This window comes from Bos mutus, chromosome 4, assembly GCF_027580195.1.
Source record: "Bos mutus isolate GX-2022 chromosome 4, NWIPB_WYAK_1.1, whole genome shotgun sequence".
NCBI lineage: Eukaryota > Metazoa > Chordata > Mammalia > Artiodactyla > Bovidae > Bos > Bos mutus.
This window is the reverse complement of record NC_091620.1, coordinates 41548609-41568071: the sequence shown is the minus strand read 5'-3', so window position 1 is coordinate 41568071 and position 19463 is coordinate 41548609. Positions and strand designations below refer to the sequence as shown.

The window sequence follows — 19463 nt, the reverse complement described above, 5'->3', positions numbered from 1 at the left end:
TTGATATTTCTCCCAGCAATCTTGATTCCAGCTTGTGCTCCATCCAGCCTAGTGTTTCACATGATGTACTCTGCATATAAGTTAAATAATCAGGGTGACAATATACAGCCTTGACGTACTCCTTTCCCAATTTGGAACCAGTCTGTTGTTCCATGTCTGGTTCTAACTGTTGCTTCTTGACCTTCATATAGGTTTCTTAGGAGGAAGGTAAGGTGGTCTGGTATTTCCATCTCTTGAAAAATTTTCCAGTTTGTAGTGATCCACACAGTCAAAGGCTTTAGCGTAGTCAACAAAGCAGAAGTACATGTTTTTCTGGAATTCTCTTGCTTTTTCTATGATCCAACGGATCGTATACTAATTTATTTGTATATGTACATATCTATCTATATTTATATACATACAAGTTTTGTGTCATTATTTTTCAGCTTTTAAATTGTGTTGTTCATACTTTTTTGCTTTTCTTCCCTCAACAATATCTTAAAGAAACCCTCCTCCATCATCTGGTAAGATCTGACTCAGCCCTTTAACACCTCATGTCACCATGCAGTGTGGAGCTGCTGTGATGAAGTTAACTGGTCTCTGCTGATAGATACTTGGGATGCTTTTACATTCGTGTCTTCACAAACAGCTGTTTGTGAAGCAGATGTATGTCTTCACATACATCCTGGTATGTTTTGTTAGGGAAGATAGGATAGCTTATAGAAGTTTACACTGGAGAACCATGTGCCTAGGTTGGATTCCTGGTTCTTCCATTTACCATCTGTGTTACCCTGGGCAAGTACTGAACCTGTATGGTTATCAGTTTCCTCATTTATGAAGTAGGGGGATCATAACAGCATGTGCAGCTCATGCAAAGCCTTTACAAAGAAACCTGGTCCATAATGAGGGCCCAATAAATATTAACTGTTATGAGTCCTTATAGCAGTGCTTTTATTTCTATGAGATAGAATCACAGGCCAAAGGGTATATGGGTTTAAAAGTTATAGTATATATCATTGATTGTGCTTTGAAAAAAAGGCTACCAAAAGTCATTTTTCTACTGGAAATGCAAGAGAATAATCTTTCACCCATATCCTCTTGAAAAGATACAATTCTTTTTAATTTTTGCTGATTTGATTGTTATAAAGTGATACATCATTGTCATTTTATTTGGCCGTTGATAAAGTTGAAATTCTTTTTATGGGTTTGTTGATTATTTGGATTTTTTCTTCTCTGAACAGTTTTTTTCACTTTGCTGATTTTTCTAGTGTTGTTTCTCTCTTCTTTTCACATTAGAAGAGCTCTTTGAAATCTATATATTACAGATTTTCAATCTCTGATTTTTCTGATTTACAAAGATTATTTTTCAAAATCAAAACTTACCTTTTGCCTTTATGGGTTTTTTTTTTGCCATAAAAACTATTTTCATTTTTATACATTTAAATATATCTTTCTTTTCTCTTACAGATTCTAGGGTTCAAATCTTGACTGAAAAAGTCTCTACTATTCAAAGTTTCTGAAGTTTGTTTTCTATTCCCAAAAATGTTTGTTCTAGAATATATAGAAAGTCCTCTAGAGTTTATTGAAGACATTTTACTGTCATATTTTTACATGTGCTTTATACTAGAGAGGAATTTAACCTATTTTTTTTTCCTTTTTTCATTGCACAGTCAGCTGTGTTGGCATCATTAACTGAGTAGGCCATTCTTTTCCAACTGAATTAAAGTGCCATTTGTCATATAAATCTCACACAACCTTAGGTCTTTTTCTGCATAATGCAAGTGTTGAAAAGGAGTTCTCTTTAATAGTTCTGAAAGCTTTACTAGAGGTTTCTCACAAGTTCTTAAGAAAACTGGGTTAAGAAGCGGACACGGTCACAATCAGACGTGCATATTTTATGGTGACTTCTCAACTAACGTGTGCACTGAGTTTCTTTAGGGCAATGCTAGGAAGGTGCTCAGATTCAGCCAGGAATGGGACCAGAGAAGCTCTTGTAGGTGCCTATGAAGGAACACAGGGGCTGCTGTTGGGATGGTGTTGGGGTGCGGGAGCTTATCTGACCCATGACTCAAATGAACAAGACACACTGAGCTATTCTTTCAGGAGGGGCCTTTGAGGGTTGAAGGGCCAGGACACATTCAATGGAATCTCATGATACTGTGGTTTCTACCTACTAATTCAGACTCTGCAGATGTAGCAAGGGATATTTAAAGTGTGTTATCCAGGACTTCTTAAGTTCCATAAAACTCTACAATTACACTTAATACCCACTTGGCCAAACTCTAAACATGCTCCAAGAGGCCTCCCTCCCGCCTCCACCTCCTCTTGCTAAAGACGTGAAAACAGATTTCTGCCACCCAGGTTGTGTCTGCTTGGAAAGGGAGAGGGCATAGCAGGGGCAGAAGGACAGGGAGGAGCCTGCTTCGCAGCTAGCAGAGGTTCTCAGAAATTCTGGCTTGAGAGGGCCCAGGATTTCTGGTTATGATACTGATAGGTTAAATTTGTCACCATCACTAACATGAAATGAACACTTGGAACTTCTGGTGGTTGCACAGAAACTGAGTAAACAACACCAGATCTCTAACTCTGGCTTCTGAAAGTTCTTCTCACACTGACAATTACGTAAAGAGTGACTCATATCACAACGACTTCTTAAAATGATACCTTAACGAACAGTGCATGTCGACATTCTGGCACTCTTACGCAAAAGAGTTCACCTTTTCCATTTGTTCAGTGCGTCTTAGATTTGCTCTGCGAAAAGTGGTATTCAGAATCACTGAGACAGATAAAGAATTTTCAGTGGTGATTTCAGAGAGAACAATGAGTAGAAACTTAACTGACACTCAACAATGATCTCCATTTTTCTGAATCCCAAATACTCTGAACTAAAAATTGAAATGAGATTGAAACTCTCACAACCAAGGAGTTTGAATTGAATATTATTCCTTCTATCCATCCATCGATCCACCTACCCACCCACCCTCTACCCATCCATTCACCCACCTACCCATCTATCCACCCACCCATCCATCCATTTATCCATCCACCCATCCATCATCCATCCACCTATCCATCTCCCTACCCATCCATCCATCCACTCACCCATCCACTCATCTAGTCATCCATTCATCCTCCCTTCTTCCTTCTCTCCCTCCTGTCCTTTGTTTCTTTTCTTCCTTCCACACATATTTATTGAGTGCAAAGTCTGTAACTAGGAAAGCAAGACCTCGTTCTCTCAAATAAATAGTAAGGAGTTAGTAACTAATAAATAGTAAGACAAATAGTAAGGAGTTACAAGTGTACAATATAAATCTAAAATATACTTTATTTTAGAGAGTGGTAAGTTCTGTCGATGTAATGAGTTAAGATGTTAAGCTGGAGAGTTATAACTGGCTGGGCTGTTTTAAACTGAGTGCTCAGGGAAGGCACTTAGAGGAGATGTTTCAGCTGAAACGTGAATCTTTCCTATCCAGGCATAAAGATCTGAAAATACATGCATTGTGTACTATTCATAATTTATTAGACATAAAAGTAAGTTTGGAGCTTTCCACATTTACAGTTTTGTTTTTTATACCTCCATTCAAAAATAGATGAGAACTTTCTACCTGGCATTTTGTATGCATCATTTTATGCAAGTGGGACATTTAATATAATGGACACCCTTACTGTCTATGGTGGTGGTGGTTGGTTAGTCGCTAAGTTGTGTCAGACTCTTGTGACCCCATGGACTGTAGCCTGCCAGGCTCCCTTGTCCATGGAATTCTCCAGGCAAGAACTGGAGTGGGCTGCCATTTCCTTCTCCACCCACTGTCTATGCTGCTGCTGCTGCTGCTAAGTCGCTTCAGTTGTGTCTGACTCTGTGCGACCCCACAGACGGCAGCCCACCAGGTTCCCCCGTCCCTGGCATTCTCCAGGCAAGAATACTGGAGTGGGTTGCTATTTCCTTCTCCAATGAATGAAAGTGAAAAGTGAAAGTGAAGTCGCTCAGTCGTGTCCTACTCCTAGCGACCCCATGGACTGCAGCCTACCAGGCTCCTCTGTCCATGGGCTTTTCCAGGCAAGAGTACTGGAGTGGGGTGCCATTGCCTTCTCTGAACCCACTGTCTATAGTCCACCACTAAATATTGCTCATTTTTTCATTCTTCTGAAATAACTTTTCATTCCCACTGCTTCCATCCTAGTTTGATTCTTCATCCTCTTTTCAAACAATTATTTCAAAGAACTGCCACTTAAATCTGACACCTCCAATTTCCACTCCAATTCATCTGTCTATAACCAGAGTTGACTTTCTAGAATACAGACTTACTCAAGACATTCTTTCCCCTAAAAAAATACACTGACATTTTCATGATAAAACCCAAAGTCTCTCAGTTCAGTTCAGTTCAGTCGCTCAGTCGTGTCTGACTCTTTGCGACCCCATGAATCACAGCACGCCAGGCCTCCCTGTCCATCACCAACTCCCAGAGTTCACTCAAACTTATGCCCATTGAGTCAGTGATGCCATCCAGCCATCTCATCCTCTGTCATCCCCTTCTCCTCCTGCCCCCAATCCCTCCCAGCATCAGAGTCTTTTCCAATGAGTCAACTCTTCACATGAGGTGGCCAAAGTACTGGAGTTTCAGCTTCAGCATCAGTCCTTCCAATGAACACCCAGGACTGATCTCCTTCAGAATGGACTGGTTGGATCTCCTTGCAGTCCAAGGGACTCTGAAGAGTCTTCTCGAACACCACAGTTCAAAAGCATCAATTCTTCGGTGCTCAGCTTTCTTCACAGTCCAACTCTCACATCCATACATGACCATTGGAAAAACCATAGACTTGACTAAACGGACCTTTGTTGGCAAAGTAATGTCTCTGCTTTTGAATATGCTATCTAGGTTGGTCATAACTTTCCTTCCAAGGAGTAAGCATCTTTTAATTTCATGGCTGCAATCACCATCTGCACTGATTTTGGAGCCCCCCAAAATAAAGTCTGACACTGTTTCCACTGTTTCCCCATCTATTTCCCATGAACTGATGGGACCAGATGCCATGATCTTAGTTTTCTGTATGTTGAGCTTTAAGTCAACTTTTTCACTCTCCTCTTTCACTTTCATCAAGAGGATTTTTAGTTCCTCTTCACTTTCTGCCATAAGGGTGGTATCATCTGCATATCTGAGGTTATTGATATTTCTCCCGGCAATCTTGATTCCAGCTTGTGCTTCTTCCAGCCCAGCGTTTCGCAGGATATACTCTGCATTTAAGTTAAGTAAGCTGGGTGACAATATACAGCCTTGACGTACTCCTTTTCCTATTTGGAACCAGTCTGTTGTTCCATGTCCAGTTCTAACTGTTGCTTCCTGACCTGCATATAGGTTTCTCAAAAGGCAGGTCAGGTGGTCTGGTATTCCCATCTCTTTCAGAATTTTCCACAGTTTATTGTGACCCACACAGTCAAAGGCTTTGGCATAGTCAATAGAGCAGAAATAGATGTTTTTCTTGCTTTTTCGATGATCCAGCGGATGTTGGCAATTTGATCTCTGGTTCCTCTGCCTTTTCTAAAACCAGCTTGAACATCTGGAAGTTCACAGTTCACGTATTGCTGAAGCCTGGCTAAAGCCCAAAGTCCCTAGATGCCATTAAATGCGTTTCCCTATCTGGTGCAAGAAGTCTTTACAGCTTTTGTTTTCTCTGTTTTTCAGTCAAACACAACTGACACCTGTTTGTTCACCTGCCATCCTTCTGTGAATTTCAGGCCCTCTCCCTGGAAGTTTCCTTTCCCCATCTCTGCCAGCCAACTATTCTCACTCATTTTTAAAGCTCCGTATACCTAATACGGATAATTACGTAATGTGCAAAGTGCTATAATAGAAGTACAGATAACATTTATCACATTGTATTGCAATTTGCCCAGAGGGAAAATAGAGGGGGCTAGAACCTACTGCAGTCAGGTTTTCTGGGTTCCAACCCCAGCCTGGTTTGTGATTATCTCTGAGTTTGCTAATGTTTGCACCTTATTTTCTTCTATAGCCTGGGTTTCTCCTATGCTGCTGCTGCTGCTGCTAAGTTGCTTCAGTCGTGTCCAACTCTGTGCGACCCCATAGACAGCAGCCCACCAGGCTCCCCAGTCCCTGGGATTCTCCAGGCAAGAATACTGGAGTGGGTTGCCATTTCCTTCTCCAAAGCATGAAGGTGAAAAGTGAAAGTGAAGTCGCTCAGTCGTGTCCGACTCTGAGCAACCCCATGGACTGCAGCCTACCGGGCTCCTCCGTCCATGGGATTTTCCAGGCAAGAGTACTGGAGTGGGGTGCCATCGCCTTCTCCGGGTTTCTCCTATAGCCCTGGGTTATAGGGCTGTTGGAAGTATCTAGAATAGTGCTTAGCATGTTTAACAAATTTTCAATTAATGTTTTATTGTTTAGCTTTATATTCACTTCTGTATCTTGAGAGACATAAAATCAGCATACAATGATGATTAAAAGGATAAAAAAATCAGCATGAGTACCTCATTAATATGCAAATGGAAATCATAATCAAAGAATAAAGATAAGGAATTTGGAATATTACTTTAAGATTTCTGGATCAAAGACACATACAGTGGACACATACAGTTAGGGAAATGGTAATATTTTTAGTGGATGAACTGAAAGTCCTGAATTGTACAGGCTCTTTCAGATATTTTTAATCCCTGTCATGCACTCCTCATGGGTTTCCTATCATTTTCTGTCCCACTCTGTGACCTTGGGGATAGGCCATTATTGCTGCAATAGTTGGAGATTCCTTGCCCTCTGGTCCATGGTTGGCTTGGCCAGTGGGACTGGTGGGTGGAAGAAGGACGTTGTGCTATTTCCTGGCCTTTTTCTACCTGATTTAGGGTGGGCAGGGCTGTGTCCATATGTGACCACAGTTCTTATGGGAGGCCCAATGGGGTTCCAGCTCCACCTCCTCTCTCTTACTTGGCATGAGTGTTAGCCTTGCAATTTTAACAATGTCCCTATCAACTTGGAAATTCTGTGGTACAAATGTAGCTAGAGTTACTCCACATTTCTGCTCAAAACCCATCAATCCCCACCTTTAGCAGGACTTAACATAAACCTTTAAGTTGGAGGGTCAAGAGATAAGAAAGATAGATACAAATAAAAACACCAGAAAGAACCAGATGGAAACAAGATGGCAATGAATCTGACCTCATCTGACAGACCCTGAATCTCATCAGACACTGATATTTACTATATTAGCATATTAAATGACACACCTACCTTTGACCATGACTGGATATTAAGTATCAAAAAAGGCTGAGGTGTGGCATCACACTCCCTTGAAAAAACCTTGCCCCTTCCCCAGTAGACTAAAGCACAGGTCTCTTCATCATTAGCCTTATTTCTTCTCCCTTTGTCTTTACTCCTAAAAATTAAATCCCTCCCATCTGGTGGGTGAGTTGTTGTTTGGTGAACTTAGTCTGTGCTTCTCCATTCTTTGGTTATTTAATAAAGCTTGTGCTGCATCAATCTCGGCTTCAGTTTTGTTATTTGGCTGCTCTAACCAAAGGGAAGGGGAAGAAGAACCCTCCTCCTGTGCCACTGCAGAGAGCCTCCGGAGCTAGGGCCAAAGCAGGGTTCATACAACCTAACTGGGGAATACAAACGAGTAATGAAACAATTATGGAAAGTCCTTTTAGGCTGAAGGTCAAAAAAATAGATTTTTTTTCCGTTTACTTATTATGTGTGTATAGAATCCTCACCATATTTATTCATGATAGTATCTCTCAGCACTTCACTAGAAACAAAGGGAAGGAGGTAGAAACCTTTTGATTTCCAGGCTGCATCCCAGCATATGCAAAGCCCACACACAGCAAGCAGGAAGCAGAGAATTTCAAGTAGCTACAGTCAGGGAGGAGCCAGCAGGGGAAGGACCTGGGGTCAGAGGCCCCTTTGCCCATCTCTGGGGTACTGCCTGGCCTGGAGGTGACTGGCAGAGGCCCATGGTGCAGGGGCAGTGTGTGTAGGGTGACCTTGTGTCAGTAATAAGCAGAGTGTGGGCATCGTGCAGAGCTGAGTGCAAAGCTCCCAGGGGACATGTGTGTTTGTCGTCAACACTGTAAGGGATTTACAACCACAGATGAGAAATGAAAGTGTGACCTTTGAGCAGTTAACTGCCCCTGCTTTATATGAGACCTCTGTCTTAATGGCCCTGGTAGAAGGAAGTGGCTCATGTGGCTTGTGGAACAAGCCTTATTCATGCACCCAAACTTCTGTTCATGCACCCAAATGAGCTGTTCTTTTGAACACCTTAAGTGCCAGGCCTGTGCTAGGGTTAAATAAGACAGACCCATCTCTGCTTTCATGGAGCTTACTCTCTAGGGGGATACAGACAAAACAGAGTGTGGGACACAGAGGAAGGTCAGTGAAAAGATACAGAACTTGAATAATAATTTAAAAAATGACCCATGCAAAGAGGCCTCTTCCAGCCACACCCGAGCAATATTTCCATCCAGGGTGATGTTTAATCCTGTAAAGCTGATCGATTTTCTCTCTGTTTATTTCTGGCCTACAGGCCTGTCTGCGGAGGGAAGAGAGGGCAGGGGCCGGGAGTCACTTCCCTTCCAGGCAGACTCCTGTCCTCGCCCATCCTGTGTTAGGGACAATTTCCAGCTTTACAAGGTCAAGGCTCTGACTGTGAGGAGCCCTGTAATCTTTTGGTCTCTGTTTTCTCATGAGTGATGTATTGGTCATAGTAAGTGTCATCTTCCTCACCGCCCATGTGGACTGTGGGATGAAGTGTCCTGGGGAGTGAGGGAAGGAAGAAGGCCAGGCGCCTACATCTGGGATCAGCCGATGGGTCAGCGCCACCTGGCTGGCCCAACCTCTGAGAACTCAGGGTTCAGGTTTCCTCAGTGGCCCCGTCCCACCCCCGCCCGCCCCTGTGCAGTCACAGTGACAAAGCCTCAGGCAGGGGTCTCAGGATCCACTTGCTGCCACACTTTGCGCAAGGCCTGGAGTGACTTCATTCGGGTGTTGACCCTTCCTGGGTGCACTTTTGTCAAAATGGCCCAGCACTTGGGTGCCCTCACTTTTCTTGGTAAAACCATCTGCCCTGGGGTGCAGAACGGCTCACAGGAAAATATCCAGAAGGAATAACTGCAGCGCTACCATCTGATTCAAATGCCCACAGCCCAGCAGGGCTTCCTTTTCAAGGCTAAAGCAGACTCGGCCCCAGTGGCTCAAGTTCTGTCCACTGGTAGTGACCTCCTGTCTCCCCTAGGACCTCTGAGGCACTAATGAAACATGAGTCCCACCCTGTGTGAGGGTCATGGTTCAATCTGGGACTAGTACTGGCTTTGCATTTGGGCTTTTCTGTCAGTCAGGGGCTTAGGAGACTGAGGTTCAGAGTCAGAGCCTCAGAGCAGAGGGGAGGTCCCAGATCACTTCATAACATCTCACCATTCCATGTGAACTCTCACCTGCCTGAGCTCTGTTCAGATTGCTAGTTGCTCCGAAAGCTCCTTGCCATTTTGCTTCTGGGCTACACAGCAAATATTTCCAATGTAGGAACAGCAGTGGGTAAAAGTCCTCAAGTCCTTTCCTTTGCAAAGACAGCAGGTAACAAGCACCTCTGGGCCAGACTTTGTCACACCTTTGACTTTAATAAAGGATCCATCCAGAGAGCTTTGCTAATTCTTGCAACATCTCTGCTGTTTCCTTCCTCCGGGTGTAACTGACACATCGACCTGGCCTCATCCAGCCGGAGATGTTCAGAGACAACAGAGCCTGCCTGAGAACAGGGTCCAGGCAGCTGGCAAGGCATCTCTTGAGGCCACTCTCAAGTGGTAATGAGTTGGCCAGAAGGCCAGGGAGTCTCCTGTGTATTCCATCAGGCCTTAGTCTGTAGACTTCCCTATGTCACTCCTGTGCTTGGCCCCAATGTTTCCTCCAGAACACTCGGTCCCCTTCACACCACTAGGGCACTTAACCTCATGAACCTCTGTCACTATCCAAACACAGCTCCTGTGATCATCCCCTGATGTCCTAAGCTCTGTCCTCCCAATCCTGTGCTCTGAATCCCTGGGGACCCCTTTGTATCCTCTGTATGCCCCCTCCAGCTTCTGCCTTCTTGGACTGCCTTCTTCCCCACAAGCAGGTCTTCACTGGAGCACCTCCATCCCTGTCCTATTCCTCCCAAGCTGGAACACCCTGGCCACTCATTCTCAGCTTTCCCCAGGGACCTGGGGCTCTGGCCACCCCGGACTCATCAGTATCCTCCACCTCTGCGAGCTCCCATCTCCTCCTTCCTCCTGAGCCAATCTGCCTGTGTTGTTCTTGCTGTTCAGTTACTCAGTTGTGTCCGACTCTTTGTGACACCATGGACTGTAGCACGTTAGGCTTCCCTGTCCTTCACCAACTCCCAGAGCTTGCTCAAACTCATGTCTGTTGAGTCAGTGATGCCATCCAACCATCTCATCCTCTGTGGTCCCCTTCTCCTCCTGCCCTCAATCTTTCCCAGCATCAGGGTCTTTTCCAATGAGTCGGATCTTCGCATCAGGTGGCCAAAGTATTGGAGCTTCAGCTTTAGCATCAATCCTTCCAATGAATATTCAGGATTGATCTCCTTTAGGATGGACTGGTTGGATCTCCTTGCAGTCCAGGGGACTCTCAAGAGTCTTGTCCAACACCACAGTTCAAAAGCATCAGTTCTTCAGTGCTCAGCCTTCTTTACGTCCAACTCTCACATCCATACATGACTACTGTAAAAACATAGCTTTGACTATACAGACCTTTGTCAGCAATGTAATGTCTCTGCTTTTTAATATGCTGTCTATGTTTCTCATAGCTTTTCTTCCAAGGAGCAAGTGTCTTTTAATTTCATGACTGTGTTAGTGTTTCCCAATCTCAGTTTCCAGCCCAGATTTCCAAGGCAATATTCCAGGTACGTACTAATATACCCACCTGTATTAATAATGGAACCTGCAATTTCTACCTGTCAAAGAGTGAATTCCTCCTCTTTCCTCTAAGTGTTGTCTATTTCATGTAATTCTCATCACAGTGACCATCCCAACCCATCGCATGATGCAACCAGAAACCTTAGACTTTTTCTATATTTCTCTCTCCCTCTCACCTCAACAGTCAAACAGTAAAACAACTAGCTGAGTCTCTTCTCCCTCTGAGATGTTCTTAAGGTTAGTCCCCTCCTTTCTCAGACCCCACTTCTACCTCAGTTTGAATTCTGTTTCTCCCTGTGATGTATCAACCTCTCTGGAGCTGGTCTCAGCTCTTTCCAGCCTTTTGTCCTTAAAATTTTCCCCACGCTATGGCAAGATTTACTTTTTAAAAACACAGACCCAGTGACAGTATTCTCTTTATGTGATGCGACCATCTGCCTCTCTGTCTCCAGCCTCATTCTCACAACCCCAAAAGCCATTCTCTGTTCTGATCTGTCTACACTGCTTGCCAAAGGCTCCATTTCCTCTCACACCTTTCAATTCTTGTTTCCAATATTGGCTCCTCAAAACACTTTTCTCCTCTGCTCTGTTGATTCTCCTACTCAACTATCAGTAAAGATTGGCACATATATTCACTCCTTTTCATAAAAAAAAAAGCAAAAAAAAGAAGAAAAAGACGGCACAATTATTCCCTTTTTATGAGATTCCCTGGTTTTATTCCCCACTGCACCATCCCCTACCTTGGGTTGAGTGAGACACTTTCCTTCATGATTTAATACAATTCCCAGGCTTATATATGTATCTCAGACGTACACACACACACGTATTATATATGTATAACTTGGCATTTAAGATACTATAGTGGAATTACAGATTTACTCATGTGCTCTCTCCCTTTGAGGGAAGAAATCACGTTCACTTCACTTTTGTATTCTCCCAACACACAGCATGCACTTGGTTTACAACTGTTCAGTTAATGAATGTATCCCCACAACACCCAGCAGAGTCCTATATGCTGTAATGTTTGTGAAAGCATTTCCTTAGTGATTGCTAACTCTAATTCATAACCTCTAAGACACCATCTTAAATTTCATGCACATAGACTGAGAGAATTGGGGGATTATATGAAGTATAATCTGCATACCTATATAGTCTTTAAAAATTATTGATTGATTGATTGATTGATTGATTTTTGGCTGTGCTGGGTCTCCACTGATGCGTGTGGGCTTTTTCTAGGTGTGAGTGGCGGCTGCTCTCTGTTGTGCTGTGTGCATTTCTCATCGTGGGGCTTCTCTTGTGGCCAAACAATGAGCTCTGGGGGCGCAGGCTTCAGTAGCTACAGCACACGGGCCCAGCAGCTGTGGTTGCGGGCTCTAGAGCTCCTGGGCTCCAGTAGTTTTGTGCACAGGCTTAGTTGCCCTGAGGCATGTGGAATCCTCCCAGACCAAGGATCAAACCTGTGTGCCCTGCACGAGCAGGAGGATTCTTAACCACTGGACCCAGGGAAGTCCCACATATATTCTTGTTTCATGGGGGTATGGTACTCTCCACTGTCTGAGTGAACCCTATCGGAATGTGACTGAGTTAGAGCTGGTCTTCAGTTCTTAGCCCTAAATCTTCTCTGTAGTGACTTGCTGCTCTGCCCACACCATCAGGGGTGTTTCTGTCTCCCAAGCTACATCATCCACTTATTTGATAAGTTACATGAAAAGGAACAACAAAGGCAAAAAGCAACAAAAAAGCAACATTTGCTTCTTCACTTGTGCCAAACACTTGAAGCACATGCCCTGAGCAGGCATATGCCTTGCTCAGCTCAAGAGCTGACTCGTACAAATCAGTGAAGTTAGATCGCTCCTTCACACCATACACAAAAATAAACTCAAAATGCCTTGAAGACGCAAATATAACATTTGACACTATAAAACTCCTAAAAGAGAGCATGGGCAAACATTCCCTGAGATAAATTGACCAATGTTTTCTTACGTCAGTCTCCCAAGGCAAGATAAATAAAAGGAAAAATAAACAAATGGGACCTAATCAAACTTACAAGCTTTTGCACAGCAAAGGAAACCATAAACAAAACAAAAGACAATCTATGGATTAGGAGAAAATATTTGCAAATGATGTGGCTGATAAGGGCTTAATTTCCAAAGTGTACAAACAGCTCATACAACTCAATAACAAAAAAGCAAACAATGCAATAAAAAAATGGGCAGAAGATCTAGAGAGACATTTCTCCAAAGAAGACATACAGATGGCCAGTAGGCATGTAAAAGGATGCTCAACATTGATAAGTGTTATAGAAATGCAAGTCAAAACTACAATGAGGTACCACCTTACACAGATCAGAATGGCCATCATTTAAAAGTCTACAAATAATAAATGTTGGAGGGAGTGTGGTGAAAAGGGAACCCTCCTACACTGTTGGTGGGAATGTAAATTGATGCAACCACTATGGAGAACAGTATGGAGGTTCCTCAAAATACTAAAAACAGAGTTACCATATGATCCAGCAACCCCATTCCTGGGCATGCATCTGGATGAAAGTATAATTCAAAAAGGTGTATGTACCCTTATGTTTAAAAAGATACATGAATCCTTATGTTCATAGCCACACTATTTATAATCACCATTACATGGAAACAACCTAAATGTCCATCAATAGGTGAACAGATAAAGAAGATGTGGTGCATACACAATAGAACACTACTCAGCCACAAAAGAGAAAGAAAGAATGCCATTTGTTGCAAGCTGGATGGACCTAGAGAGTATCACACTAAATGAAGTAAGTCAGAAAGAGAAAGACAAATACCATATGATATCACTTAAATGGAGAATCTAAAATACAACACAAATGAACTTATCTTGGAAACAGAAACAGACTCAGACATAAGAGAACAGACTTAATGGTTGCCAAGTGGGAGAGTAGGGGAGGAGGGATGGGTTGGGAAGTTGGGATGCAAACTATTATATATAGAATGGATAAACAACAAGGTCTTATTATATTGCACTGGGAACTATATTCAATATCCTAAGATAAACCATAATGGAAAAGAATATGAAAAAAATATATATACATGTATAACTGAATCACTTTATTGTAAAGTAGACATTAGCACAACAATCTAAATCAATTATACTTCAATAAAATAAACTTTAAATAATTAAAGAAAAAGAAGAACTCAGAGGTGAGAGTGTTTGGAGAGAGAAGTTGGGGCTGTAGCTGGCAGCCTTAGCAGAGGTGTGTTGTTCTGATATTATGAAATCAAATTATGGGGATTTGGGCTGTAAGCCCAGTGGCCAGGTGTTACCCCAGAAGCTCCCTTCACCAGAAGCCCCATAACACATCATCAGTAAGTTATGTCAGATAAGAACCATGTCAGCAGTTTCCAGGACTCATTTCCCTCCTGATGACAGGAGCTCCTGTAGTGAAATCCGGGGTACTTTTCAAGTCGCGTGTGGGGGTGACAAAACAGGAAAGTGCATGCATCCTAGTTCTCCCATGCAGTTTTCTGGAGATTTCCACCCATATCTGAGGAATCTCAGCCACAGAAGTGCACAGAATTGACCGATACTGATCTTCTTACTCATTTCAGTTTAAGTGGTAATTGCCTCAAGATGAGAGGACATGTTGCACTTTCAAGTCAGAAGGATGCTGAGAGATCATCTAACCCAACAGCCTTATTTTAAAGCAAGATGCAGAAGCTGATGGCCACAGTACAAAAGCCATCAGTCCAAGATCAGAGAATCTCAAATCCATGAATATCTTCAAGAAGCCCTCCCTGGGAACGCTTAGGACTTTAGTAGAATTATCAACACTCAGGACCTATATCTACTTACCTCAGTGTTTCCTCAGAAGAAAAACTGTAGTATCTTACATCAATGTGCAGTTGATAGGAAATTTGCAGCATCTTTAGTGATTCATTTTGTATTCTGGGTGAAAACTAGGAGAGAATTTTGTTTCCAATGCTTTGTTGTTTACTTTCATCACCCCTCATGACATCGGGCCACTGCTTCAAACACAATGATCCTCAAGGAATACCACTGCCTTCTGACTGAGAAAGACCAGAACTTTCCAATATGAGAAAGTGAAAATTCCAGCTCTTACCATTCAAGATGGTTTTCTACAAAGGCAGACATGGGGCTGATCTGCACGGTGTAGGTGTCATTGGCAGAGTACTCGAAGAGTCCGTAGTAAGGGTTAAAGAGCTCCTGAGACAGAAGGAAGAAGAATTCTCTCGAAGGACCACTGTAGTCCAGGCTGCAAAGGAAGCAGAGGTCCGGGAAGCTCATTACATGAGGGAGGTGGGGGACCTGTCCCTCTGCAGGACCTGGCTTGCCCTTTCAGACTCAGTGCCAGGAAAGTAGAGGGCAGCCTCTGCACTTTACAATGGATCCCAAGGGAAGCCTAATTTGCTGAAGAAAATGAGGATGCAGTGATTGATTTGAGGATGATGTTCTTAAACATTTATGGCAGTGTTCCTTAAACTTCTTCCTCAATTACATCACACCTACTGGGTAAAACACATAGCTGGTCCACAGCTGGACTTTGTCATGTGAGACAGAAAATAATTTCCTGTGATGGTGCATGCGCATGAATTGAAAACCCTTTCTGCTAAGTTCATCCTGCTATGCCCTCCTGGGCGGGCTTGCTTTCCACGGTTGAGATGGTTTGCTATGAAATCACTGAAAGTACATGAAAAATTTGGTAAGCAGTCATATATGTGCTTCCCTGGTGGCTCAGTCATTAAAGAATCTGCCCACAAGGCTGGAGACCACCTGCAATGCAGAAGACCTGGGTTTGACCCCTGGGTTGGGAAGATCCCCTGGAGCAGGAAATGGCAACCCACTCTAATATTCTTGCCTGGTAAACCCCATGTTAGAGGAGCCTGGCAGGCTACATCCATGGGGTTGCAAGACTTAGCAACTCAACCACTACCACCACCACCAGTCATATGTGTGCACTCTTGGGGAAAGAGTTCTTTGATCAGATACTCAGAGGGATGGGTACACCAAGGGGATAGCTTTCGGGGTATATCCTGAAAAAGTAAAGATCTAGTAGATTGGTCTATATTTTGGGCTTATACTTTGAGCATGTAACCTCAGATTCTAGAACATGCCAATCATCTTAGGCTTTTGGAGAACATGAAATTCAAAGATTGGCAACACCTGGAGAGAAAGGCCTCCTGGGAGGATATGATCAGAACCACCTTGGGGCAAAGGCTTAGAGCCACCCTGCTCCTTGAGGAAAATCACCCAAGACCTGGGGGCTCTGGTCTACCCACACTGAGGTGTCTACATGAAAGTGCTGGTGGCTTACCCCTCCTCTCCAACAAAGGTGATGTAGAGCTTGTTCCGCTGGAGCTCCTTCCGGGAATAGGCCATCACCTGATTGAAGGTTCCCTCCAACAGGTGGTCTCGACGAATGATGAGCCTAGAAATGAGAAGCCATGTGGGCGGGTAGCCAGGGCTTGGGCTCCAACGCTTGGGAATGTTCTAGGTGAGATGTGGGGGCCCAGGCTGACAGTCTCACTCCCTAGGCTCTTCATCAAGGTACAGATTCCATCAGTTCAACCATGCACTTACTCTGACACTCTTTTCAAAATGATAAAAGTACCAGGACAACACGTACCAGTTTATAATGGGACACACTCCATCCATATTATACTACTGCCAGGATATTTTTTTTTTTTTTTATCAATTCTAAGAAGAATCTCTTAAGTTGAATACCTGAATTTGGGTTCAGCTTTTCAAGATGAAAATAGTAATCATATAGCGGGGAGAAACAACTTCTTACTTAGATCCCCAAATCAAAGCTTTTTGACTAATGAGTAGTTAAATTTGTCCCAAAAATATGTAAAGGGAAACATAAGAGTTTTTATTTAGTTCAAGATTCCTTGTTTTCTGAGAAGGCCTGCCATTGATTTTATACATGGTTTTGTCTGAAATCGACTGTTCTTCCTCTCTCTCCTTACCTTCTCTTCCTGGCTCCCTTCCAATTTCTTAACCTCCTTTCTTCTTTCCAACTTCCTAACTTTTTCTTTCCTCAATTTTATGACCATGACTGATGTCATACCATGGTATCCGATTTCCAGACAAATATTACCAAGTTATAGAGGAGAAAACGATAGAAATATCTTCCAACTGAATTCAGTGCCAAGCTCAGTGGAGCTCAATTAAATCACTCACTTAATTTTCCCTGGACCCTGACCAAATCCTTTGGCTTCCAGTTTTCGGTAGAAATTGCGGAGCTTGGCCTCAAAGTCTCTCCTGTAGGGTGAAGGGGCTCTTGCACTGGCTCTCTGTAAACCTGCAGAGAAGCACATAGGCTGAAGGTCATCACTTTTTACTGAAGAACAAATATGCAGAGAGCAATGGTAATGGGAGGTCCAACCAGAGGCACAATCCTAAGTCTTCATATTTTTCTCCTTCAAGAAGTTTCCCTATCACTCCCTCAGTCACTTTGATAATAACCAGAAATAATATGATGCAGAGAAAAATAAATTCTGATGATAATACATACTTCTATTTTACATTCCATTTCAAATTGTATCTCTCTTCAAAATACCTGGATGAGCATATTTATTGGCTTAATTTACCTAAATATTCAAAAATGACATAAATCAAATTAGGCTCTTATAAGTTGCTAGAAGTGAATGTAACTACAATGGAGCAACCAAGATTGTAATATATGTGTATATTGTACTTCTCTAACTATATTGACCTTGATGCTTATATAAACATACCTATTAGAACACAGAGTATTTAGGGGTTTATATTAGATTATCATGTACCATAAAAGAAAAATTATTAAGAATATTATTATTAATAATAATTCCTTACTATTTATAGAAGGAGCTTTTGTATCACTTAGAATGTTTTGTAAATGCCTTATTATCTTTATATACCTTTCAATGAAAAAAGGACTGGAAAAGATAACATTCTTTTGCAAGTTTCCCAGATGGCTAGGATCACAGTTTGCTCCTGCAACAACTAATGTTTAGTTTATGTTCCAGATATTGAATTTATAATCTGGAGAAGACTGACACCATCAAACTCACAGAAATGAGAATATAATTACAGGTTGAGATGATTGTTACCCATGAAGGAAGAGAACTCAGTTCTCTGAGATCACAGGACACTCTAGCCAAGTTCAGGAAGGCTTCCCTGGGAAACATGTGAAGAATAAGTAGGCATGAATTAGACTGAGTGAGTTAGGAAAGGCTTCTGTTTAGCTAAGAGAAGAGATGAGCTGGGAGAAGATTCTAGGTAGAGCACCAGCATGTGCAAAGGTACTGAGGCAGGATGGAAGTGGTGCTCCAGTTTATCTGGAGCACAGGGAGTGAGGACCAGAATGATGTAAAACAAAGCTTGGGAGGTGGGCAGGAGACAGGTCAAATAGGATACAGTACAAATAGGATAAGGTTTTCTCTTTTAAATAATTTAATGATTTTGTTCAATGTTAAACACAACAGAAAGTTAGTGTGTAGGAGCCAAGATGATGATGTATCTAGAGTTATAGAAACCTCAGTCTTTCTGCAGTAGACAGAGAAAACCATAGAGGTTCAGAATGGATTTAGCCCACCTAAACTGGACTAGGGTGGTGTCAGTGGAGATGAGAATAGGACAGATTGGAGATGTGTTTAGGAGGCAATGAACTGGATATAGGTAGGAAGTAAAGGTGAGTTTCAGACATTATAATGGAATGGACTTTGGCGACTTTCACTGAGATGGGCACAAATGGAAGAGGCACAGATTTGTGGGGAGATCACAAGCTTGGTCTTTGATGGTGGCACCTTTGACTATTTGATTGGAAAGAGACATAGTTTGAAAGAGAGGACAATGAAACCTGGCACTGAGTCTTGAGGATGGTAGGAAGGGAAGGATGAGTCTGCAGAGGTGGCCAAAGACATAGATGAAATGCCTACAGTGGTGTCACCAAAGCCAACTGAAGAGGTGACTTATGAGAAGGAACCAAGCCACCACTTGAAGAGGAAAGTGTCTTTGCTGAAATGCCATGTTTCAGAATGTAGGTAAAACTAGAGTACAAGTCTGCAGGTGCAAGTATAATTTCCTTCTAGCAGATTTCGGTGTATTTTATAAGATGGCTTTCTCACTGCTGGTGCTACCACTATGCCCATGGTCACTATTGTGCATTTCTTTAATGATTTATGCCTCATGAGGTGGTTTGGCATGCATGAGTCACTATCTCTGTTGCCTCAGGTAAAAGTCATAAAGGTCTAGAAATGTGGGAATTGTAAAATTTAGCATCAAATATTTGGATTATACACTCTGAGATCCTGTGATCAAAGCTAGGAGAGTAAAGAATTAAGGACTTTGATACATAAATTGGATGATTGAGTTCATGGTGACAGTAATGTCTGACACCAGACAGCTATTAGGAATGCTGATTCCTTTAAAAAAAAACTTACCCAAACAATTCTCATTTAGCGAATAATTCTTTATACTTCCTTAGTTTTTCTATTTGCAAGATGGTATCTTCACCATGTAATGATGTCAAAACCATACTCTAGTGTCAGAAGTTTGGACCAAAGTGTAGACAATTTGG

At 42.5% G+C, this 19463-nt stretch overlaps 1 protein-coding gene across 1 annotated transcript in view; it reads right to left on the bottom strand.

Annotated features, from left to right (window-relative positions):
• Window positions 1-19463, bottom strand: part of HECW1 (HECT, C2 and WW domain containing E3 ubiquitin protein ligase 1) — a 270983-nt gene that overhangs the window by 52527 nt on the left and 198993 nt on the right. Inside the window, exons 19-21 of the mRNA XM_070369359.1 lie at window positions 17084-17204; window positions 16215-16328; window positions 15003-15155 (exon numbers count right to left, since the gene is read on the bottom strand). Coding sequence (XP_070225460.1) covers window positions 15003-15155; window positions 16215-16328; window positions 17084-17204 — 388 coding nt within the window. The remainder of the gene's footprint in view (window positions 1-15002; window positions 15156-16214; window positions 16329-17083; window positions 17205-19463) is intronic.